Here is a 27077-nt window from a genome sequence, read left to right as displayed (position 1 = left end):
GTACAAACAAATCCCTTGTGTCAGTGTCCTGTTTATACCGTTTGGTATCAATCAATATTATAAATATATGATTATTATGATTAACAACTTCCACATTATTTCATTTACTATTATTAATTATCATGATTTATTGTTCTTCACAATTAATTGCTTTGTTGGATGATACCTAGCTAAATGTATGTATGAGCAAGGTTATCAAAATCGGGACTTTACTTCAAGTCGAAAGGGAGTAGCAAAATCGGGACTCGTAAAATTGCAATCAAAATCGAAGGATTTTACTGAAGGACTTTGGTAGAATCGATATAAAATAGCAAAGTCGGAACTCGTAAAATCGCAATCAAAATCGAGCATTCTACCAAAACAAAAATAATGTTAAATATTGCATATAGTCATAAATGACTAAAGTTCAAAGTCCACAAAATACATATACATAAATGTGGGGGGAAGTGAAAGAATGAAAAAAGTTTGCCTTTTGGGTATTTATAGAACGGGTCATGGATTCAAATCGTGTTAATTTACGAACCGGGTCAAAAATTGACCCTTATAAAAAAAATGAACAAAATCCTTCAAAATCCATCAAAATCCTGCGATTTTGAATGGATTTCACGATTTTGTGCGATTTTGTGCGACTTTGATAGGATTTTCCCTGTTTTTGGGACTTTGCTATGGATTTGAGTCGTTGAAGCTACGCAAAGTCTCAAAAACCAGGATTTTGGGACTTAAGTCGCGTTTTTGATAACAATGTGTATGAGTATCACACCTAGTTGATTAGTTAATGCAGTAAGTAGTAAACAGTTCTGAGAGAAATGTTGTTGTGGCTAAGAATATTTCTGTGAGAATTGGTAGTCCTGGTGTTGGTGCCTACAATGGTGAAACCAAAACCATATAAATACTTCTATAAATCAGACTGTAATATGTGTAAAACAGAAACTCTCGTCAGTAATCCACAATGCAGTAAACCGGATGTTATTGCATTCATCTTGCTTGTGCCATTCAAACAAGTGATGTACTGATTTTTGTTTATACGACATCACTGCAAGTAATTAATGGCCTCATTTCCTTGTTAATTGTGTTTATGGGAAGTGATCACTACAATTGTTGAAGTTCTTGGTAATTGTCATTCTGTTGCCGTAAGTTGTTAGCTTGTCAAATCATAGTTTTGATAGCATAATTTCCTTTTTAACTGTTTTATGGAACTATCAAGTGATCACCTCACTTGTGAAGTTCTTTCTAATTGTCGTTCTCCGGCATCCCAACGAGTAATGTCCTGCTGAATGCTTCTTTCTTTATCATGGTTTAGGTTGGTGATTTTGCAAGATCAGGTACATTCACAAATGGGGCCATTGCTGAAGGCACTGAAGTTTGCAGATGCCAAGAAGAATCGATTGACAGCTCAAAAGTGAAAGAGAAGAGTGTGAGTCATCTACAAATGGAAACTTTGAAAAGGTTAATTTTTCAGTTTATGGAGATGCTGGTTTGGATGCAATGCTTAAAGAAAAGGATGATAGTGTGAATCGACAATATCAAAATAAACCTGGGGAAGAAGCTTGTGGTGAAATTAGAGGAGAAACCTATATGGATGCTGATGAAGGGGAAGAGAGTCCTCAGAGATCATCGGAGGATAGTTAAAATGCTTCTGAAAATGTTGATGTTTCTGGAAGCGAATCTGTTGATGGCTGATGGAGAACATGATGTTGAAGGAGAACATGATAATAAGGCTGAAAGTGGAGGTGAAGCTGAAGCGATGGCTGATTCGCATGATGTTGAAGGAGATGGAAAGATTGCCATTTTCCATATGTCATTTTTCATAAACAAGCCTAATGTTATGATTTTCCACATTGTTGATACCTGTTCTGCACTGCATTAGAGTATGATGTCTAATTCTGTTGGATTGTGTTACATTCTTGTATTTTTTTGTTGACACATGTTGCTTCTTGTTAGGTGGTATGGAAGACTTCTTGTTTCAGATAAGAAGCATAAGAAAAGCCTTGCATCTGAAGAGTTCATGGCGCCATCAAACATTCGTTAAATCAGTTCCTCATATTGTTTTCCTTCACATGATAGAGTGTACATTCTAAGTTGGGTAAGTATTCGAGATTGTTTATATCGCTAAATGTTTTTACTGTGTGCTTGACACCAAACTTGCATTCAAACAGATGCAGGACACATACTTTCACTAGAGGTCAATTATGGTAATTGAATATCTCTTGCTACCATATCTATATTAAATAAAAATGCAACTAAATGTTTATGTCCCTTAGTTTGTTCAATTGAATGTGAATTTTTTAATGAACAAATAGCCTAATCAATGATTATTGTTTGGCTGTCCCTTTCAGGAGTATTTATCAAGTTTCATTGGCAGACGGACCGGATGTAAACGACAGTGTAAAATGATAAAGGTCATAGAAGCGGAGGCATGGTGCTGCTAGTAGAAAGAGACTATAGTATACTGGAATTAGATCCTTGATGAAAACACACAATAATGTGAATGCAAATAGGTTTAATTTGGTATGTAACTAGAGGACATTTATTCCATTCATCCATAATTTTGTTATCTATTGAGGCAATTTTTTTTAGAACACCTACTTAGTTATATAGTTAGTTGATACAGTATTTTTGCGAGCTTTCAGAAATATACATACAATTTGTACAAAGTAGTAAACTATTATGTGAGAAATGTTGTTGTGGCTTGGAATAATTCTGTGAGAATTTTTGCTGAAAGTGAGGGTAATAGTCCTGATGTTGGTGATGTTGGTGCGGGTAGTAGTCCTGATGTTAACCTATGAGTGGAATATTCATTTAGATTGACTATCATTGGATTGCAGAAAGTTAAGATATTGGAAGCAGATGGTCTCATTCTACGATAAAACCTGCTCGGGTTACTGAATCTTACCTGCAAAATATAGCATTGCTTTTAATCAATATTAATCGGATAGCTTACGTTTTACGCTCTCCCTTCTTACATTCAATATTTTCTGACTTTCCATGCACAGGGAATCCAGAAACTGCATTCACAAACTGCTGGATAACAGACTCATGCCCCTTAACAGTGAAGGAGGTGATGCAGAGGCCACCATTTGAGCTTCTCAGTCAGTCTTCAAATCTGATGGAAATATAACATTATAATTTTCATCGTATCCTCAAAATGGAATGCACAGAAGGAGAGACATGGTTAATGTTAATGATCGAAATAACAGTGGCAATTAGACTTGAGCTCTTTTACCATGAATCATGGTGTAAATTATTTATGGATTTGAATTATGTGCAGTCATTTATTTCTATCTCATTCTTGTCACATCTACATTGGGACAAAGTAGATCAATGGTGGAGGATTTGTGAAAAATCAATTCAATGTTTATGAAATTGGTAGCTGCAGTAACTACATCACATCCAATCTAAGTTCTTTTTTTTTATACATATGACAAACTGCATAAGTTTAAGAACTTTAGATTAATTGAGCCTGATTTTGTTCCAGGCACTATAATGAAAAGGTTAAATACCAATGTTTACTACAAAAACCAGGAATGTATACAATAATAAAAATTAATTAGTTTGGCATCACAAAAATGTTAATTATTACTCAATCTTTTGTTTCCTATGCGACATTTACCATATTACTACATCTTTTGTAAGATCGAATTCTATGCTTTTTATTCCACGTAGTTTTTTTATATACAATTAACCATCCTCAGTATGAAATGGAGTTGATTGGTTTACACCTTTTAGTGTATTTTTAAATTGAAGATCTTTAGAGTTAGTGTGCCATGAGTATCTCTCTTTTAACACTTATGTTTTCATGTTTTTTAGATAATCAATTTGTTGACATGTTAATTATTAGCCTATATTATATGTGATTGTCTTCTTTATAATATTAAATGAATAATTGAGGCTGACTACTATTCATCATATACTATCATATATGTATCAATCAATTTAACTTATTTTTTAATTTCTTTTTATGCTCTTACATCTCTCTTCTCTTCTCCTCTGGCTTTCCCATTTCTCTATCTCATACATTTCTGGTTTTCTACTATGTTTCAACATTAGTGTATCATCAAACAATCTTGATAAGTAGATGAGATTGACATCTTTCCAAACTAACTAGAGAATAATTCTTTTTGTTGATAGAACTATATTTTTTTATTCACAATATGGATAAAAACTATATTAATCAAATGACCACCTATAATCAAAACCGATTTGTTCTTCATCGTCACCATTTTCTTGTAAAATAAGTTATCAAAAACCAACGACATTTCATTTCCTAAAAAAAATCCAACAACGTTTCTTCAAAATTTATAATAAATTTCTAAACTACTACTCCCTCTGTCCCGGAATATCTGACCCATTTTTTAAAAAAAAGTGTCCCAAAATAACTGAGCCATTTCAATTTTCAATACAACTTTCATCATTCCTAATACAATATAACACTAAATAATACTACTTTTATCATTCCCAATACAATATATTCCACTTTCCCTTTTATTTATACATTTTTTTTAATCTGTGTGAAATAAGCCAAGGGGTCAAATAAATTGGGACGGAGGGAGTATTGAATTGAGAGAGGAAACCGAGATTTAGCTAAATACACCTCAAAAAGTTTACATTGATAAATTATGAATTATGATTTGAGAAAGTTGACCCGAGTCTAATTTATACAAAGGAAACCTTAACTAACAACTAAAAACAAAGAATCTAACTAAACTGAATAAATAAACTATAATTAGTTATAGAAATTAAAAGTAGGAATTTCTTAAAAAAAAAAAATTAAAAGTAAGAATAGACTTTATTCAATAATAATGCAGTGTCTCATGATTTTTACATAAATAAATGTTGAAATTTATTTATTAACTACTAATCCGATAGACAATGAGGAGTGATTAACTCTAAAAAAAGAAAAGAACTAAATGAATTAAAAATGATGAATGAACCAAGTTATATGGTGAGAGTGATTCAATGAAAAAGTGACACGTCACTAAGCAAAGTGTCTTGATAGCCAAGTTTAGTATCCTTCTAGAACATTCTTAAGCCATTTTTCACTACAAAAACCCTAAAAGCAAGCGATAAAGAAAGAAAGCAATCCCAGAAAAATCTCACTCTGTCAACTCTCAACACAATGGCATTTTCCCGCCTCCTCTCTTCCTCGTACCACTCTTTCATGTCCGCCGTGCCTACCTTTATTCACCGCCACCCCGTCGCCACTGCCGCCGTGTCACTCGTCTCCATCTTCTACGCCGCCCCTCGACTCATTCGCTATTTCAACACCAATGAGCTGAACAACAGCAACGACGACGACGATGATCTTGTTCTCTTTGGTTTTGCTGAGACCGAGGAGTCTGTGATTTTGCGTTCGAATCTGGTCGCCGACAACGTGAGGAAGGAGGAGATTGATGTCTGTGTTGATCACGGTACTCTCACGATTGAGGATGTTCTTCCCGGTCGAAATCTGTTTTCAGTAACACTTGACTTGAAAGGGAAGCACTGCGACTTTGTTAACACTAAAGCCAAAATGATAGAGAACAATTTCATTGAAATTGTGGTTCCCAAGCTCAAGAAGAAGGAAGATGATGAAGATGATGATGTCATTGTTCATCATGTTGATGTTGAATGAATCATCTAGCTATGTTTTAGGTTTCACTTAAAAGAGGGAGGGATGAACAGAGAAGTAGTATTTTAGTTACTATTTTAAATGATGAATTAGTTTGCATGTATTTGAGATCTAAAAAGCGATTTAGTTAGTTAATTAGTGAGATGTACTAACAAATCCCTAATTTAGGTTGTGTTCTGTTCTGTTTGTACCAATTTCTGGATTTGACATTAATTACCAATTGCTATCAATCAATATTATAAATATATGATTATTATGATTAACAATTTCATTTGCTATTATTGGTTATGATGATTTATTTTTCTTCTCAATGCTAGTTGATGCAACTTCATCTGCCTTCTATTTTGTTGCGACCTTTCAAATTTTGTTATATTGATTGAAGCGTACACACATAATTGCTTGCTGCTGTGGCAATTGGTTTTCTCTCCATATATGTTCTTTTAATTTGAGGTGCATGCTAAACCAATATATGGTGGCGACAGGACATAAAAAGAGTAATAGATAGATAACTTTTCACTTTATTCATGAGCTGAGGGCTGAGGCTTTTAATGTGTGAATGAATCAGAGTATTTATTTTTTCCTTACCACTACAAGTGATTAGTGATTAATGGCCTCATTTCGTTGTTAATTGTGAAGTTCTTAGTAATTCTCATTCATTCTATTGCCATAAATTGCTTGTTGGCTTGTCTAATCATAACATTGATAGCATCATTTAACTTTATCATGCGTTTTCCTTCAAAAAAAGAAGGAAAAAACTTATACCAGAAAATTTAAGTTTAATTGTGAGGGATTTGAACTGTGTGCAGTAATTTTTTTCTTTCTATTTTATCTCTTCCTGGTTTTATGTATATGTAATTCATAGAGTACACATTTGGACAAAGTAGATCAATGGTGGAGGATATGTGGGAAATCAATTCAATTGTGATTAAATTGGTGGCTGCAGTGACTACATCAAGTTACTGACCACATCTAATCCAATCGAAGTCCATTTCTTTTGATATGATAGACTTCACAAGTTTAAGAGCCTTAGATTAATTTTCGCTAAGTTTGTTCAAGGGAAAATGATTATATGCCACAAACTCTTTCCAGTATAGGAAGTAAGACAAAAAAACTACTAGTCTATCTTTGGGGATGAGTCATTGCCATTTTCCATGTATGTCATTCTTCATAAACAAGCCTAATGTTGTGATTTTGCACATATTGTGGATACCTGTCCTGCACTGGAATAGAGTATGATGTCTTATTATGTTGGATTGTGTTTCTGAATTTCTATTCTTATAAATTTTTCTTCACAACATTGTATACTAGAAGTTGATTAAAGGTTTGACAATGAATTGTCATTGTCTGAGTAGATCTGTTAATGTGTGTACCGAGCGTGCTGAAAATGATTTGAAAATGAAATGGAAAAACAATATTTTGCTTAGGCCTCTCGGCTTTTGTTTTGGCGTAAACACTTGAAAGAACTTATGAAAACAACTTATTTCTTGTTCATAAGCGGTTCTCGTTTATTTTCATATGTCACAGTTACAGCATTTCCGGAAACAATTTGACTTTATTTTATCATGTATAATAAAAATAACTTATTTATAAGTGCTTATTCTATAAGCTAGAAAATTAAGCTGTTTTATCCAAACAGGGCCATAATATTATTACTGCAAGAACTGTTATTTTTTATTAAGGGTATACCATATTCACGGTTAATTAGTATCTTCGCCTAGCAGCACACGCTTGTACTGCTCTCCCACAACCCCGTTTTCAGGGTTTAAGCTAGTATTATATAGTACACAATTACCTTAAATCATTATTTTCATCTTTTAGAACTCGTGTTGGTACAATATGGTGAATGCTAAAGATGGATGGGAAAGTCGGTGGGTAAAATCCGAATGGAACAACCTTTTTTTATTGTTGCTGGTGTTTACTTTTAATTGAAAAATGATATTAATGTTTGATATCTTAGCAGGTATTCAAACACGTGAAGATTGCATATTCTATGCTATCTCTTCTGAGTTCCATGAATTCAGCAACAAGGATAACACACTAGTCTTCCAATTTTCTGTCAAGCATTAACAGAAGCTTGGATGTGGTGGCGGTTACATGAAGTTTCTTAGCGGCAATGTTGATCAGAAGAAATTTGGTGGCTGTACTGCTTGCAAATTAAGATATTGGATTTGGGAGCAGATGGTCTCGTTCTATTATAAAACCGGCTTGTGTTACTGAATCTTACCTACAAATATAGAATTGATTTTAATCAATATTTATCGGATAGCTTAGGGCTTACGGTTTATGTTTTCCCTTCAACTTCTTACTTAAAGTAGTTTCTGACTTTCCATGCACATGAAATCTAGAGACTGCATTCACATTCTTCTAGATAAAAGATTCATGCTCCCTTAATAGTGAAGGAGGTATGCATAGACCACCATTCGAGGCTCTCAGTCTAGCAAGCTCCATACCAGCCAGTCTTCAAATCTTATGTGAATGTAATATTACAATTTAATGTTTTCCTCAAAATGAAATGGACACAAGAAGAGGCCTGGCTATGGTTAAATAACAGAAATAATTGGGATAGTTATAGTTGAGCTCTTTTAGTGTGCGTCCTCTCCTCTCCCCAAGTTTATCATGAGTTTTCCTTCAAAAAAAGAATGAAAAAACTTAGATCAGAGAATTTAAGTTTAATCGTGAGGGATTTGAATTGTAAGCAGTAATTTTTTTTTCTATTTTATCTCTTTCTGGTTTTATGTGTTTGTAATACATAGAGTACATTTGGACAAGTAGATCAATGGTGGAGGATATGTGGGAAATCAATTCAATGGTGGTTGCAGAGGAGCCGTCTGTCTTGATTTTTTATTGGTTTTTGGTGTTTTCGGGTTCTGTCAGCCTCGGATCAGGTTACCGTCATATAGGGCCTGTTGTATTGTCCCGTTTTTTCAATGCACCAATTGTACGTCTTGTATGATTTATTTAGGTGTTAATTAATATATTCGCTGTTTCAAAAAAAAAAAAAAATTGGTGATGAAATTGGTGGCTACAGTGACTACATGAAGTTGCTGACAACATCCAATGCAGGTCCATCTCTTTTCATATGATAGATTTCACAGGTTTAATAGCCTTAGATTAATTTTCGCTAATTTTGTTCAAGGAACTATTGGACTTCATTGGAAAAAATTGGCTTGCCAAAGGAAAAGGGAAAATGGCTATATGTCACAAACTCTTTCCAATATAGGATGTAAAACAAACAAACTATTAATCTATCTATGGCATATGGGGAAGAGTAACATTTGATGATTCAACCTCTTTAAAGTGCATTGAAGAGAAGATGGTACGAATGAGCCAACAATATGACTTATATATGTAAAGTGAATTGAAGTGAATGTGAGAAAATATGAATATACCTCAACAGTGTGTATTGAAGGAAATGTAAGTGAATATATACCTCAAAGAGTTTCCATTGATAATAAAATGTGATTACAAATTATATGAATTGAGAAAAATGATTGGAGGCTAATCTTAATCTTAAATAACAAATAAAATAAGGAAACACCAACATTAATGTGAAATTAACATGTAATAGGAGAATGGGAGAAATGACAACTCTTTATTAACATACATTCAATTCAACCCCAACGCCAAACCTTAAATTCCCTTCCAATGCGAAAAGCGCAATGAGTTTTAACGGAAGCATAAACAACTTGTTCATCACTGAGACGTTCTACGCTCCAATCGCTCATCATAACTTCATCTTTCAGCTGCACCCTGAATCCAAGAATTGTTTTAACAATGTCATCCACGGAGTAATTCAACAACCGTTCCTGCCATAGTGTGAGATCAGCAGGATTTATGAACATCTCCAACGCGTGCTTCGACGACTTCAGATCTTGCGAATAATTTAAGTTTTTGAATCCTGGGAATCCAATCCTACGATCCTTCATGAAAACACGGAGACAATCCGGTATGGTAGCTGCATGAGCAAGCTGGAAAATGAGGCAGCGATGACCAAGGCAGAACTGCAACGTGTTTATGCCTGGATCAATGGCGAAGCCGACGATGAAGGTAAACTTGGGATAGACATCGCTACGGAGTTGGAGCGCCTTTTCGATCCAGGTTTCAACGATGGAGGCGACGGAAGTAACTGTGACGATGATATTGGTGCCCCACAGGTTGACGATGTAAATGATATGGTCGATGTCGGGCTGACGGTCGACGACGGTGCCCACCATTTTATTTTTCTTTTCTTTTTGGGAATCGGATGTATGGAGAAGAAAAATGTTATGCGTTCATTTGTGATATAATGCCCTTCTTACATTCACTCATTTCTGATATCGTTTTTTAATTTAATTTGTTAAATTACTAATTAAAGAAATAGAAATTAAAATCAAGATCTATGACTAATTAAAGAGATATAATAAGAAATGAGTGATGGTTGAAATTTGGAAAAACTTACTATTACAGGAACTTCTACCTCAGTTCCTTTCATGCAGAAACTGCTGCTTATTGATACATATATATCATATAATAAAAGTAGCACATGCATATGAAGACTAATCTCTTTAAGCACTAAAATGAATAATCGATTATTTCAAAATCAATTGAGGCTTTTGTTAATAAAATGAACAATGCTAACATCATATTATGTAACCACTATTATAATTTAGAAAAGTATAAAAGTGATAATTCACAAGAGTTTTATCTAATTAATGTTGAATCTGCATAATTTAGTAGGATTATTTTGATTTTTTAACAAATAGAAAATTCTTAAAATGTGTGTTAGATAGCAGCACATTACAATGATAGAGTCGAAGTTGATCACAGTTCATAATGGAAAATAAAAAAGGTGCAATATCCAGCAACACTTGCTTTCTAACCAGCTAATAACTTGATAATAACAAGTTTAATCTACTTGATTGAGGCACTTCAATTTCATTGTTATACGTTAATGTAGATAGATTTAATGTGAATGCAATGTCATAAGTAAGGTTCCAAGGAATAACAAATAGATTTGGAATTGTAAACAATCATGAAAACAAAGCAAACATTTGAGTGAAATGAAATGAATATAAGATAAGCATACCATATTACCATCGTATGGCAACATTGACAACGATAAGGATCTTTCCTTTAAAATAAAAGATTGAGAGGCCATGGTGTGATTTTTTCTTAAAGAGAAGGACAAATAGGTTGGAGTTGTAACAAGTGGTAGAGGCTGAGGAACTCCCACATCGTCTAAAGTCAATACACAAAATCAACAAGTTTAATATAAAATTAGAATTTCTTTGCCATATCGAGCCACTTGTTTCTTTGTTTTCTCACATGATAGATGATTTAGAATTGCACTTTGGGTAACGCTTAAAGCTTCCCATCAAATTATCTTTCATGAGGTCGATTTCTCATTATAAAAATGAGAATTTGATCTCATGATAGATAATTTGATTTAATTCCAATGTAAACATTTACATAATCTAAGAAGAAGTTTTTTTTTTTTTTTTTTTTAAAGGAACTCTAAATATAAGGTATCACCCATCTTGCAAAAAAAAAAAAACAAATTGGTTATTCATAAACCTTTATCGCCCGCCTTGCAAAAAACAAATTGGTTATTCCTAAACCTTTAGCCCATCACTAGTTAGTTACCAAAATAGTAGAATCCATAGAATCCATTCGAGGCTCTCAGCCTAGCAAGCTCCATATCAGTTAGTCTTCAAATCTGATGTGAATGTAAATATTACAAAATGAAATGGATTCATGTTTACCTCAAAATGACATAAACACAAGAAGAGGCTTGGTTATGGTTAGATAGTAGAAATAACATTGATAGTTGGAGTTGAGCTCTTTTAAGTGTGTGTGTCCTCTCCTCTCCTCTCCCCAACTTTATCATGAATTTTAAGTTTAATCGTGAGGGGTTTGAATTGTGTGCAGTAATTTTTTTCTATTTATCTCTTTCTGGTTTTATGTACAACTAATACATAGAGTACAAATTTGGACAAAGTATATCAATGGTGGAGGATATGTGGGAAATCAATTCAGTGGTGATGAAAATGGTGGCAGCAGTGACTACATGAAGTTACTGACCACATCCAATCCAAGTAAAAGGGAAAATAGTCAAACTCTTATCCGTATAGCCATAGGATGTAAAACAAAGAAACTATTAAACTATTTATGTGAAATTAAAGAGTAACATTGGAAGATTCAACCTCTTTAAAGTGTATTGAAGAGAATGTGAGGAAATATGAAAGCGAAGAAGAGGGAAAATATATGTAAAATGTATTGAAGTGAATGTGAGAAAATATGAAAGTGAGGAAGATGGTACAAATGAGCCAACACTCTTACCTATATCCTGGCAAATACCATTTAGATATTTGTCAATTGAACTATAAAACAAGTTATCTTAACTAAATGTATTTCAAATTGTTTTAACATTGAAACTTGCCTTGGTCATTTTTTTGGGTGACAGAACATTTAAATTTACCAATTAATGTACTCAGATACATATTATCTATAAGTTATAAAACACGACAAACTCTACACACGAAAAGCCGCACGACATGTTGAATTGCATCCAAGTTGCTTAAATAATGGATTTCTTTTTGGTTATTGATGCTTTTGTAGAAAGGGGGATACCAACATATAACTAATTATATATATAGTTCTCAGAATCCCTATCTATATTCTTCTTCTTCTTCTTAAGCAAGTATGTGCGCAAGAAAAATAAAAACATTTAATTTGTGAATTTAAACTCCTATGATGAAAAACAGGAGGAAAATATAGAGTGAGAGAGAACCATTCCAGCTCCAACACCAAAACCCGCGAAGCTTTTGATTAGTTACGAATTTTTTTTTTGGAAAAAACTAATTAAAAGCCTCGTCAGTTTTGGGCTTGGAGTTGAAATGGTTCTCTCACTCTATTCTTTTCCTAGTGTTTTTCATTATAGGTGTTTTAATTGACAAATTAATCGTTTTGATTGTTCTTGTAGAGTTTCTTAGTTAAGAAGAAGACTTTAAGAAGAAGAAGAAGAATAAGATGTAGAGGGATTCTAAAGAGCTATATATATATAATTAACTAAATGTTTGTCTCTCCTTTTCACTTTTGTGTATATATCAAGTTCTACAATTGTATATAATTTCTTGGAGATAAATTCTACCTAAAAGATTGATTGTGGCAACTGACAAAACTAACTTGTGACTCGATAAACTGTTTTTACAAAAACTTATATGAAAAATTACTGAATGTAAGAAGAGAAATCTTAAACTGTAAGTTATATGATTAAAGTCAAAATTGATTAAAAGCAACGCTAGATTCAATAATATTTTAACTTGGTGTAAGATTGAGTAACAGTAACACAAGTTGGTTTCATAAATATAATAGAATGTGACCAATATCTTAACTTCCTGCCAACAAATGATTATCAATCTAAATGCCTATTCCAATCACATGTTAACATGTTTATTTATTTTGTATTAATAAAATGATGAATTATTGTTATTAATATATCATATGAATTTATTTATCATGGCTCAAGCATTCCCATGATTTATTTGGACAAACGTCATGAGTCACATAAGCAATAATCTTTGATGAACCAAATTTTTCGGAAAATGAAAAAAAAATCCCGACTTACCGAGTAAAACGGGAGCACATTCTTTATAACAAACTAGCGGAAGGAAGAGCACTACCATGTCCATCTAACCATTCTTTTTACTACGCTAACGTGTGTGTATATTTTAAGGGACAAATTTGACCCACATTTTGAAACAAAAATAGAAACAAATAAAACAAAAATTGATCTTTCTTTTTTGTCGATGACTTGGCACCGGGACCAGAATAGGTCTTCACTCATTTTCAAATATGATCAGAGAACAAATCATATTTGAGAATTTTTTTCTAAAAGGCCTCAAAATTTATTTTTATCGTTCCAATTTGTTCCTTTTCGAATTAATAATAAATTCAGTGGAAATTTGTCGAGATTAAATTATGGGTAAAATATGTTTTTAGTCTCTATAAAATTACAAGCTTTCAAGTTTAGTCCCTGTAATTTTTTATTCACTTTTAGTCCCTATTTGCATTTTATAGGGACTATTTTGGAGGACTAAAAGTATCCAGTTTTTTTTTAAAAGTTTACAAAATAGGGACCATTTTTCCAAACAAAAATATTTTGGAGGATTAAAATTACCATTCAAATTTCATAGGGACTAAACTTAAAAACTCATGATTTTGTAGGGGACTAAAAACATATTTAACCCTTAAATTATTCGAAAAAATATATATTGATATATATTTTATTATTTGGACATTTTAAATGAAATAAATAATTTAATCATTATTAGAAAGTTTTTTCATAGTCGCCAAATTTTGTTACAATATTTTGGAACACAGCCTAATATATTTTGGTATGCAATCGAATATATTTTTGTACGTGATTAGACATATATTTTGGCGCTCAATAATATATTTTTGTACTCAAAATATATATTTTGTACCCAATATGATATATTTGGTACTGAATTTGTGATATTTTTGTAGTAGATCTATTATGTGAATTACTTGTTCTCAAAGGTTCTCATATATTAGTTGTGAACTTTTTCTATAAATAGAGAGCTCACATATATTGCATTCTACACACATAAAAGTATTCTGAAACTTAGAATCCTTTTCTTCTCTCTCCCTCTTTGACTTGTGTTGACGAGTCATTCTTCCCTTCATCTCCTTTTTTTTGGTCCCCGAAATTAACCCTTTTCTTCTCTCTCCCTTTTTGACTTGTGTTGAAGAGTTTTTCTTCCCTTCATCTCATTTTTTGTGTCCCTTCGGAATTAAGAGTGTTCTTAAGACCATATACCTTTATAGATATAATGTCCCTTAGGAATTAAGAATGGTCTTAAGAGCCTAGTCCCTTCGATAATTTATGTCCCTCTGAAATAAATAATATTTTAAGACCATGGTCCCTTTTTCAATATAATAAGTATGATCTTAAAAAAAAGATATTCTTCCTCAATTATTGGAGAAGTTAATGTTAGAAGTTAATGTCTTATTCTTCTTAAGCAAGTATGTGTGCAAGAAAAATAAAAACAATTAATTTGTGAATTTGAACTCCTATGATGAAAAACAGGAGGAAAAAATAGAGTGAGAGAGAACCATTCCAGCTCCAACACCAAAACTCGCGAAGCTTTTGATTAGTTACGAAAAAAGTTTTGGAAAAAACTAATTAAAAGCCTCGTCAGTTTTGGGTTTGGAGTTGAAATGGTTCTCTCACTCTATTCTTTTCCTAGTGTTTTTCATTATAGGTGTTTTAATTGACAAATTAATCGTTTTGATTGTTTTTGTAGAGTTTCTTAGTTAAGAAGAAGACTTTAAGAAGAAGAAGAATAAGATGTAGAGGGATTCTAAAGAGCTATATATATATATATATATATATATATATATATATATATATATATATATATATATATATATATAAAATTAACTAAATGTTTGTATCTCCTTTATTGTATATAATTTCTTGTAGATAAATTCTACCTAAAAGATTGATTGTGGCAACTGACAAAACTAACTTGTGACTCGATGAGCTGTTTTTACAAAAACTTATATGAAAAGTTACTGAATGTAAGAAGAGAAATCTTAAACTGTAAGTTATATGATTAAAGTCAAAATTGATTAAAAGCAATGCTAGATTCAATAATATTTTAACTTGGTGTAAGATTGAGTAACAGTAACACAAGTTGGTTTCATAAATATAATAGAATGTGACCAATATCTAAACTTCCTGCCAACCAATGATAATCAATCTAAATGCCTTTTCCAATCACATGTTAACATGTTTATTTATTTTGTATTAATAAAATAATGAATTATTGTTATTAATATATCATATGAATTTATTTATCATGGCTCAAGCATTCCCATGATTTATTTGGACAAACGTCATGAGTCACATAAGCAATAATCTTTGATGAACCAAATTTTTCGGAAAATGAAAAAAAAATCCCGACTTACCGAGTAAAACGGGAGCACATTCTTTATAACAAACTAGCAGAAGGAAGGGCACTACCATGTCCATCTAACCATTCTTTTTACTACGCTAACGTGTGTGTACATTTTAAGGGACAAATTTGACCCACATTTTGAAACAAAAATAGAAACAAATAAAACAAAAATTGATCTTTCTTTTTTGTCGATGACTTGGCACCGGGACCAGAATAGGTCTTCACTCATTTTCAAATATGATCAGAGAACAAATCATATTTGAGAATTTTTTTCTAAAAGGCCTCAAAATTTATTTTTATCGTTCCAATTTGTTCCTTTTCGAATTAATAATAAATTCAGTGGAAATTTGTCGAGATTAAATTATGGGTAAAATATGTTTTTAGTCTCTATAAAATTACAAGCTTTCAAGTTTAGTCCCTGTAATTTTTTATTCACTTTTAGTCCCTATTTGCATTTTATAGGGACTATTTTGGAGGACTAAAAGTATCCAGTTTTTTTTAAAAGTTTACAAAATAGGGACCATTTTTCCAAACAAAAATATTTTGGAGGATTAAAATTACCATTCAAATTTCATAGGGACTAAACTTAAAAACTCATGATTTTGTAGGGGACTAAAAACATATTTAACCCTTAAATTATTCGAAAAAATATATATTGATATATATTTTATTATTTGGACATTTTAAATGAAATAAATAATTTAATCATTATTAGAAAGTTTTTTCATAGTCTCCAAATTTTGTTACAATATTTTGGAACACAGCCTAATATATTTTGGTATGCAATCGAATATATTTTTGTACGTGATTAGACATATATTTTGGCGCTCAATAATATATTTTTGTACTCAAAATATATATTTTGTACCCAATATGATATATTTGGTACTGAATTTGTGATATTTTTGTAGTAGATCTATTATGTGAATTACTTGTTCTCAAAGGTTCTCATATATTAGTTGTGAACTTTTTCTATAAATAGAGAGCTCACATATATTGCATTCTACACACATAAAAGTATTCTGAAACTTAGAATCCTTTTCTTCTCTCTCCCTCTTTGACTTGTGTTGACGAGTCATTCTTCCCTTCATCTCCTTTTTTTTGGTCCCCGAAATTAACCCTTTTCTTCTCTCTCCCTTTTTGACTTGTGTTGAAGAGTTTTTCTTCCCTTCATCTCATTTTTTGTGTCCCTTCGGAATTAAGAGTGTTCTTAAGACCATATACCTTTATAGATATAATGTCCCTTAGGAATTAAGAATGGTCTTAAGAGCCTAGTCCCTTCGATAATTTATGTCCCTCTGAAATAAATAATATTTTAAGACCATGGTCCCTTTTTCAATATAATAAGTATGATCTTAAAAAAAAGATATTCTTCCTCAATTATTGGAGAAGTTAATGTTAGAAGTTAATGTCTTATTCTTCTTAAGCAAGTATGTGTGCAAGAAAAATAAAAACAATTAATTTGTGAATTTGAACTCCTATGATGAAAAACAGGAGGAAAAAATAGAGTGAGAGAGAACCATTCCAGCTCCAACACCAAAACTCGCGAAGCTTTTGATTAGTTACGAAAAAAGTTTTGGAAAAAACTAATTAAAAGCCTCGTCAGTTTTGGGTTTGGAGTTGAAATGGTTCTCTCACTCTATTCTTTTCCTAGTGTTTTTCATTATAGGTGTTTTAATTGACAAATTAATCGTTTTGATTGTTTTTGTAGAGTTTCTTAGTTAAGAAGAAGACTTTAAGAAGAAGAAGAATAAGATGTAGAGGGATTCTAAAGAGCTATATATATATATATATATATATATATATATATATATATATATATAAAATTAACTAAATGTTTGTATCTCCTTTATTGTATATAATTTCTTGTAGATAAATTCTACCTAAAAGATTGATTGTGGCAACTGACAAAACTAACTTGTGACTCGATGAGCTGTTTTTACAAAAACTTATATGAAAAGTTACTGAATGTAAGAAGAGAAATCTTAAACTGTAAGTTATATGATTAAAGTCAAAATTGATTAAAAGCAATGCTAGATTCAATAATATTTTAACTTGGTGTAAGATTGAGTAACAGTAACACAAGTTGGTTTCATAAATATAATAGAATGTGACCAATATCTAAACTTCCTGCCAACCAATGATAATCAATCTAAATGCCTTTTCCAATCACATGTTAACATGTTTATTTATTTTGTATTAATAAAATAATGAATTATTGTTATTAATATATCATATGAATTTATTTATCATGGCTCAAGCATTCCCATGATTTATTTGGACAAACGTCATGAGTCACATAAGCAATAATCTTTGATGAACCAAATTTTTCGGAAAATGAAAAAAAAATCCCGACTTACCGAGTAAAACGGGAGCACATTCTTTATAACAAACTAGCGGAAGGAAGGGCACTACCATGTCCATCTAACCATTCTTTTTACTACGCTAACGTGTGTGTATATTTTAAGGGACAAATTTGACCCACATTTTGAAACAAAAATAGAAACAAATAAAACAAAAATTGATCTTTCTTTTTTGTCGATGACTTGGCACCGGGACCAGAATAGGTCTTCACTCATTTTCAAATATGATCAGAGAACAAATCATATTTGAGAATTTTTTTCTAAAAGGCCTCAAAATTTATTTTTATCGTTCCAATTTGTTCCTTTTCGAATTAATAATAAATTCAGTGGAAATTTGTCGAGATTAAATTATGGGTAAAATATGTTTTTAGTCTCTATAAAATTACAAGCTTTCAAGTTTAGTCCCTGTAATTTTTTATTCACTTTTAGTCCCTATTTGCATTTTATAGGGACTATTTTGGAGGACTAAAACTATCCAGTTTTTTTTAAAAGTTTACAAAATAGGGACCATTTTTCCAAACAAAAATATTTTGGAGGATTAAAATTACCATTCAAATTTCATAGGGACTAAACTTAAAAACTCATGATTTTGTAGGGGACTAAAAACATATTTAACCCTTAAATTATTCGAAAAAATATATATTGATATATATTTTATTATTTGGACATTTTAAATGAAATAAATAATTTAATCATTATTAGAAAGTTTTTTCATAGTCTCCAAATTTCGTTACAATATTTTGGAACACAGCCTAATATATTTTGGTATGCAATCGAATATATTTTTGTACGTGATTAGACATATATTTTGGCGCTCAATAATATATTTTTGTACTCAAAATATATATTTTGTACCCAATATGATATATTTGGTACTGAATTTGTGATATTTTTGTAGTAGATCTATTATGTGAATTACTTGTTCTCAAAGGTTCTCATATATTAGTTGTGAACTTTTTCTATAAATAGAGAGCTCACATATATTGCATTCTACACACATAAAAGTATTCTGAAACTTAGAATCCTTTTCTTCTCTCTCCCTCTTTGACTTGTGTTGACGAGTCATTCTTCCCTTCATCTCCTTTTTTTTGGTCCCCGAAATTAACCCTTTTCTTCTCTCTCCCTTTTTGACTTGTGTTGAAGAGTTTTTCTTCCCTTCATCTCATTTTTTGTGTCCCTTCGGAATTAAGAGTGTTCTTAAGACCATATACCTTTATAGATATAATGTCCCTTAGGAATTAAGAATGGTCTTAAGAGCCTAGTCCCTTCGATAATTTATGTCCCTCTGAAATAAATAATATTTTAAGACCATGGTCCCTTTTTCAATATAATAAGTATGATCTTAAAAAAAAGATATTCTTCCTCAATTAAGATATTCTTCCGCAATTATTGGAGAAGTTAATGTTAGAAGTTAATGTCTTATTCTTCTTAAGCAAGTATGTGTGCAAGAAAAATAAAAACAATTAATTTGTGAATTTGAACTCCTATGATGAAAAACAGGAGGAAAAAATAGAGTGAGAGAGAACCATTCCAGCTCCAACACCAAAACTCGCGAAGCTTTTGATTAGTTACGAAAAAAGTTTTGGAAAAAACTAATTAAAAGCCTCGTCAGTTTTGGGTTTGGAGTTGAAATGGTTCTCTCACTCTATTCTTTTCCTAGTGTTTTTCATTATAGGTGTTTTAATTGACAAATTAATCGTTTTGATTGTTTTTGTAGAGTTTCTTAGTTAAGAAGAAGACTTTAAGAAGAAGAAGAATAAGATGTAGAGGGATTCTAAAGAGCTATATATATATATATATATATATATATATATATATATAAAATTAACTAAATGTTTGTATCTCCTTTATTGTATATAATTTCTTGTAGATAAATTCTACCTAAAAGATTGATTGTGGCAACTGACAAAACTAACTTGTGACTCGATGAGCTGTTTTTACAAAAACTTATATGAAAAGTTACTGAATGTAAGAAGAGAAATCTTAAACTGTAAGTTATATGATTAAAGTCAAAATTGATTAAAAGCAATGCTAGATTCAATAATATTTTAACTTGGTGTAAGATTGAGTAACAGTAACACAAGTTGGTTTCATAAATATAATAGAATGTGACCAATATCTAAACTTCCTGCCAACCAATGATAATCAATCTAAATGCCTTTTCCAATCACATGTTAACATGTTTATTTATTTTGTATTAATAAAATAATGAATTATTGTTATTAATATATCATATGAATTTATTTATCATGGCTCAAGCATTCCCATGATTTATTTGGACAAACGTCATGAGTCACATAAGCAATAATCTTTGATGAACCAAATTTTTCGGAAAATGAAAAAAAAATCCCGACTTACCGAGTAAAACGGGAGCACATTCTTTATAACAAACTAGCGGAAGGAAGGGCACTACCATGCCCGTCTGACCATTCTTTTTACTACGCTAACTTGTATGTATATTTTAAGGGACAAATTTGACCCACATTTTGAAACAAAAATAGAAACAAATAAAACAAAAATGGATCTTTCTTTTTTGTCGATGACTTGGCACCGGGACCAGAATAGGTCTTCACTCATTTTAAAATATGATCAGAGAATAAAACATATTTGAGAAATTTTTTCTAGAAGACCTCAAAATTTATTTTTATCGTTCAATTTGTTCCTTTTCGAATTAATAATAAATTCAGTGGAAATTTGTGGAGATTAAATTATGGGTTTAATATGTTTTTAGTCCCTATAAAATTACAAGCTTTCAAGTTTAGTCCCTGTAATTTTTTATTCACTTTTAGTCCCTATTTGCATTTTATAGGGACTATTTTGGAGGACTAAAAGTATCCAGTTTTTTTTAAAAGTTTACAAAATAGGGACCATTTTTCCTAACAAAAATATTTTGGAGGATTAAAATTACCATTCAAATTTCATAGGGACTAAACATTTTTTTTTTGAAAGTATAGGGACTAAACTTAAAAACTCATTATTTTGTAGGGGGACTAAAAACATATTTAACCCTTAAATTATTCGAGAAATATATATTGATATATATTTTATTATTTGGACATTTTAAATGAAATAAATAATTTAATCATTATTAGAAAGTTTTTTCATAGTCGCCAAATTTTGTTACAATATTTTGGAACACAGCCTAATATATTTTGGTATGCAATCGAATAAATTTTTGTACTTGATTAGACATATATTTTGGCACTCAATAATATATTTTTGTACTCAAAATATATATTTTGTACTCAATATGATATATTTGGTACTGAATTTGAGATATTTTTGTACTAGATCTAATATGTGAATTACTTGTTCCCAAATGTTCTCATACATTAGTTGTGAATTTTTTCTATAAATAGAGAGCTCTCATATATTTCATTCTACACACAGAAAAGTATTCTGAAACTTAGAATCCTTTTCTTCTCTCTCCCTCTTTGACTTGTGTTGACGAGTCATTCTTCCCTTCATCTTTTTTTTGGTCCCTGAAATTAACCCTTTTCTTCTCTCTCTCTCTCCCTTTTTGACTTGTGTTGAAGAGTTTTTCTTCCCTTCATCTCATTTTGTGCGTCCCTTCGGAATTAGGAGTGTTCTTAAGACCGTGTACCTTTATAGATATAATGTCCCTTAGGAATTAAGAATGGTCTTAAGAGCCTAGTCCCTTCGATAATTTATGTCCCTCCGGAATAAATAATATTTTAAGACCATGGTCCCTTTTTCAATATAATAAGAATGATCTTTAAAAAGATATTCTTCCTCTATTCTTGGAGAAGTTAGATGTTATAAAGGGAGATACCAACATATAACTAATTATATATATATAGTTCTCAGAATCCCTATCTATATTCTTCTTCTTCTTCTTCTTCTTCTTCTTCTTCTTCTTCTTCTTCTTCTTCTTCTTCTTCTTCTTCTTCTTAAGCAAGTATGTGTGCAAGAAAAATAAAAACATTTAATTTGTGAATTTAAACTCCTATGATGAAAAACAGGAGGAAAAAATAGAGTGAGAGAGAACCATTCCAGCTCCAACACCAAAACACGCGAAGCTTTTGATTAGTTACGAAAAAAGTTTTGGAAAAGACTAATTAAAAGTCTCGTCAGTTTTGGGCTTGGAGTTGAAATGGTTCTCTCACTCTATTCTTTTCCTAGTGTTTTTCATTATAGGTGTTGATAGAAAATTAGCAAGTGTACTAATTTATATCGAAGTAATAATTTAATTCGTATCCACAGGGACTGTTCTAATCTCTACTTGGCAATTCCATTAATATAGGTTCATATGTGTGAAAAGAAAGAATATGTCATCTTTCTTAAATAGAATGTGACCAATATCTAAACTTCCTGCCAACCAATGATAATCAATCTAAATGCCTTTTCCAATCACATGTTAACATGTTTATTTATTTTGTATTAATAAAATAATGAATTATTGTTATCAATATATCATATGAATTTATTTATCATGGCTCAAGCATTCCCATGATTTATTTGGACAAACGTCATGAGTCACATAAGCAATAATCTTTGATGAACCAAATTTTTCGGAAAATGAAAAAAAAATCCCGACTTACCGAGTAAAACGGGAGCACATTCTGTATAACAAACTAGCGGAAGGAAGGGCACTACCATGCCCGTCTGACCATTCTTTTTACTACGCTAACTTGTATGTATATTTTAAGGGACAAACACTACAAGAAAAACTGCATTTTGCGACCTTTAAAATGGCAGATTGCGACTGTTAGAAGGGTCGCAGATGTACAATTGCGACCCTTCCCCAACAGTCACGGATGTTGGGGTCGCAAGTGTCTTTTGCGACCCTTCATAGAACAGCCGCACCAACTGCCGCAAAAGGCACTGCGACAGTTGCTAAGGGTCGCAAATGAGGAGATTCAAATGGATTTCAAGGGACTTGCGACACTTGGGGAAGGGTCGCAGATGCATAAAATTTATTTATAAAAAAATATTGCGACAGTTTGCAAGGGTCGCAGATGTTGAGTTAATTTAAAAAAAAAATCAGTTTTTTCCTGAATTTTTAATAGAACTATTTACTAATAAAAAATTTATAAAACTAAAATAATTCATATTAAAAAATATGAACAAATTCATAAACTAAAATATGAATTTTACATTCATATACAATACAAACAAGTGATACAATAAGGTTTCTTGAGTTCCTAACATGAAAATTTAATCAATTATGTAGATGATATTTGGCGAGGAAGTTGTTTTGATCAACTAGAGATGAATAGACTCCAAAGAATGCTATGCTCTGTTCGGTGATTCTAAGTCTTCCACCTAAAAATAAGTCAAAGATTATATAAGACACATCAATTAACAAAAATAAGCAATAATGTCACGCAAGTCATGATTCTAACTTATCGCGCAATTAAACTTATAATTACTTTCTAATATATTTGTCAAAAATAACCACTATGGAATAACCATTAGCTATTTATTACAGAGAAGCTTACAATACCAATTAATTGCATTCAATGTGAAACAAATAAATCATTACCCTTTCATTCAAAACACCAGTCTTGAGTTCAAGTAAAACTCCAGGTACTCCAGTATGGATGCTGGACCAGCATCTGAACCCTCCAAATTTAGTGAAGGAACTCAATAATTAAAAAAATTAGTGAAGTGAAGGAAAGAAATATTGCACTTACATTTAAAAGAGGGTGACTACAAGGTCTAGTTTTTGAACAAGAAAGCTCCACAAGATCTATTTGCAAAATATCTCAGTCCAATAAAGCTCCACAAAGTGATTCATAATTCATGTTCACCACGCTCGGGTACCTCAGCATGTATTGTTGTGTGACCAAAATATGGAACCAAATTAGAATGTAAACTAGAAGTGAAGTACCATACAACACCAATATCAGATAAAGTAGCCACAAAAAGTTCATTATGATCAGGCCAAATCAAGGATGAATTGTGCAAGTGCAGAGTTGGCATCTGACACATTTATGCATATAATGCACATTTATACATAAGCATATAATGAGCATTTATGTTATAAACACTTGCTTAGTCAAACAGGGCCCAAAGCTAACAACATCAAAATTCAATAAGATCATACTTTCATGTAAAAATCAAATATATTTTGTATAAGTTCTGTGAGATCATAAAAGGAATAAATCAAATAAAATAGACTCATTGATAATGTAAAATACTAATTTTATCGGTATAAGTTTTTTTTTTTTTTTGAGAGAATTTATCGGTATAAGTTATAGAGTAACATGTTTTGAAATAGAAATTAAGCTCTTACGCCAGTTAAAAGGAATAAAAGGAATAAATAGCTCTTATAGACTAGAATCCTTGTTCAAGTCCATTATATCAAATTTTGCCTTCTTTTGGATTGTTCTCCACATGTATTGAATTGCATACTTCACCTGTAACATGGGAGATAAAATTACCGAGCAGTTATGCAATGAGCCCATGAGTACATGGTCTTTAACCAGATTTTAAGCAATTGAGCTTCATTTCTTGTGCATATTATTTATTTAATAATAAATGGGGAGATCATAGGGCAATGAGAATATATTCTAATAAGATAAACAAGGTCAATGAAATCAGATGTTAGCCAAGAGTTCAAACTATCCGCATCTATTAAGCTTTTGGGTTGATTTCGTTCTTGACAGTTGCCATGTATGTATCAATTGACTTCACGTGTTAAATACCATCTAAAAGTTAAAGTCCAAACACTGAGATGCTTACCATAGGCTGTAATGGCAAAGGGTATCCGAACGATAAATTTCAACTTTTGGCTGAAACTATAATCCATACAAGCATAACTACACCAATCTGCAGGGAAGAAAGTATTAATCACCAACTATCCACATCTATTAACTGAAGGCTCATAATTTATTGTATATCTAACACGACCGTGACACAAGACTTTTATGGGCTCGATGCATTGTAAATGCAAGTGTCTACTATGCCTTACACTGAAAGTCAACTTTCATTTAAATTAATGGGTATGGAAACTTGGCAAGAAATGACTTCGTGACTAGCTGATTATAGAGGCTCCAATATGTTGATGAGATGAGACTTAAATACCTGTCTAAATTTTTATTAACACAGGAATTGAAATCTTAAAAACAGGATATTTAGTTAAGGGAATCTAATAATACCAGCTGCCGCAGTAATACACCAGTGGTGCAGAAAAGGTGTGTTTCCGCAGAACGTTTTGCTTCAAGACAGATGTGGTATCCAACAGTTTTGCCAAGAGTTTCTCCCCTTTCAGCAGAAATACGAGCTGCAACAGAGATTGCAGACACACGACGAGGTTGAGTACAGATTATGTTGCAGTCAGCTCCACGCAAACATGATATTTCTTCTTCCAGAATAAACTGTGGCAGCTGTGTTGTTTTGCCACAGCCTGTCTCTCCCGAAACTACCAATACCTGCACTAACACCAGTCAAATTTTACTGAATTATAGAATGAAAATTACAACTAGAACTATAGAATGAACATGAGCAAAGTATTAACATAAGTTCAAACAGTTTGAGCATCATGTTGACAATTTAGTCCACTTCAATATCAAGCAACAAAGTTTGTCGTCTTTTAAATTTTCATGGAGATTTACAGATATAATTTTTTAAAACCCTGCCAAGAAGCCTCGGTCCTAACCGCTTGCCTAAACAATCTAGAACACAAATAAAAGGTATTGATTAATGCTTTAAAACAGGCACAGGTTGAGCATCAAGGAAAAAGGCACAAAACAATCAACTAAAAGAATCTGATCAAAGTAACATAAAAAAGCCTGCCTAAACAATCTGGAACACAAGTAAAAGGAATTGATTAATGCTCTAAAAAGGCACAAAACAATAAACTATCAGAATCTAATCAAAAGTAACATAAAAAGGAATGCTGTTAAATCAACGAATGATAGCAAGAAACTTCACATGCTTGTTATCTTGGTATGTTTTGGCCCATGCATTCATCACATAAGGGTCAAAACTAAGAGAAATGAGGGATGTTAAACTCAGAGAGACTAAGAGAAATGAGGGTCACATAAAGGTGAAATGAACCTAATCAGCATGTGTGGACTTCATACAAAAGAAATTAGAGAGAGAGAGAGAGAGAGAGAGAGAGAGAGAGATGAACCTGTGAGAAGATCCTCGTTGCCGGAGTTAGGGCCTCGTTGCCGGAGGAGACGAAGTGGTGGCTGGTACAGGAAGTGTTCGTTAAAAGTTCAGATCTGTGATGGAGGAGACGTCGGAGGAGTAAAGCGGTGGAGATCGATGAAGTAGAATGCCGCGGAAACTGAACTCGACGGAGATGGAAGCGATTGAGATGACGGCGGAGACGGAAGCGGAGATGGTAGCAATTAAGAAGATTGAGTGTGAGATGAAAATTTTGGGGGTTAGGTTTAGACTGATTGGAAAAATTTGAGTGTGTGAGATGAAAAAATTTGCGGGAGAAAGGGGAGATGAGAGTTAGGAATGAAAAATTTGGGAAAGGAAGAGTGAGAAAGTGAGAATGAAAAATTGGTACACACGCCTTCTAATAAATTTTAGAAAGATCCCTCAAAAAAAAAAATTTACAAAGAAAAGCTGCGACCCTTGACCCAAACAGTCGCAACAACTATTGCAAAAATGCATTTGAGGCACTTACAAGGTAAGGGTCGCAAATGAAGTGTCGCAAAATGCAGATTTTCTTGTAGTGAAATTTGACCCACATTTTGAAACAAAAATAGAAACAAATAAAACAAAAATGGATCTTTCTTTTTTGTCGATGACTTGGCACCGGGACCAGAATAGGTCTTCACTCATTTTAAAATATGATCAGAGAATAAAACATATTTGAGAAATTTTTTCTAGAAGACCTCAAAATTTATTTTTATCGTTCAATTTGTTCCTTTTCGAATTAATAATAAATTCAGTGGAAATTTGTGGAGATTAAATTATGGGTTTAATATGTTTTTAGTCCCTATAAAGTTACAAGCTTTCAAGTTTAGTCCCTGTAATTTTTTATTCACTTTTAGTCCCTATTTGCATTTTATAGGGACTATTTTGGAGGACTAAAAGTATCCAGTTTTTTTTAAAAGTTTACAAAATAGGGACCATTTTTCCAAACAAAAATATTTTGGAGGATTAAAATTACCATTCAAATTTCATAGGGACTAAACATTTTTTTTTTGAAAG

At 31.9% G+C, this 27077-nt stretch overlaps 2 protein-coding genes, 2 long non-coding RNA genes and 1 pseudogene across 4 annotated transcripts in view; 2 read left to right on the top strand and 3 right to left on the bottom strand.

The window, feature by feature from the left end:
• The window catches only part of LOC146920920 (uncharacterized), a 65448-nt gene extending 59574 nt beyond the window's left edge, over nucleotides 1-5874 (top strand). The window contains exon 2 of the mRNA XM_085714349.1: nucleotides 5777-5874. The gene's annotated coding sequence lies outside the window, so the exon portion shown is untranslated. The remainder of the gene's footprint in view (nucleotides 1-5776) is intronic.
• On the top strand, nucleotides 1576-3118 carry LOC146920921 (uncharacterized; annotated as a pseudogene).
• A 3159-nt stretch (nucleotides 5875-9033) lies between the features above and the next one.
• LOC146920919 (uncharacterized) lies at nucleotides 9034-9904 on the bottom strand. The gene has a single exon (XM_085714347.1). It carries the CDS (start codon nucleotides 9820-9822, stop codon nucleotides 9220-9222), a length of 603 nt encoding a protein of 200 aa, XP_085570473.1. The 5' UTR covers nucleotides 9823-9904; the 3' UTR covers nucleotides 9034-9219.
• A 13106-nt stretch (nucleotides 9905-23010) lies between these two features.
• On the bottom strand, nucleotides 23011-24120 carry LOC146920918 (uncharacterized). Its single transcript, XR_015011948.1, has 3 exons — nucleotides 23594-24120; nucleotides 23443-23515; nucleotides 23011-23222 (listed from the first exon to the last, which is right to left on the bottom strand). It is a non-coding gene; the product is annotated as an uncharacterized LOC146920918 (long non-coding RNA).
• Nucleotides 24121-24126: 6 nt separating this feature from the next.
• LOC146920917 (uncharacterized) lies at nucleotides 24127-26566 on the bottom strand. The gene is made up of 3 exons (XR_015011949.1): nucleotides 26038-26566; nucleotides 24645-25333; nucleotides 24127-24319 (listed from the first exon to the last, which is right to left on the bottom strand). It is a non-coding gene; the product is annotated as an uncharacterized LOC146920917 (long non-coding RNA).
• Nucleotides 26567-27077: the final 511 nt, after the last annotated feature.

The sequence above is a fragment of the Medicago sativa genome, chromosome 5 (assembly GCF_051527215.1).
Source record: "Medicago sativa cultivar Bolivia chromosome 5, Bolivia_mono, whole genome shotgun sequence".
Taxonomy (NCBI): Eukaryota; Viridiplantae; Streptophyta; class Magnoliopsida; order Fabales; family Fabaceae; genus Medicago; species Medicago sativa.
This window is presented reverse-complemented; position numbering and strand designations above follow the sequence as displayed.

Excerpts from the sequence above, each read along its gene's own strand:
- LOC146920919 (XM_085714347.1), bottom strand. The coding sequence starts at position 9,822 with ATGGTGGGCACCGTCGTCGACCGTCAGCCCGACATCGACCATATCATT.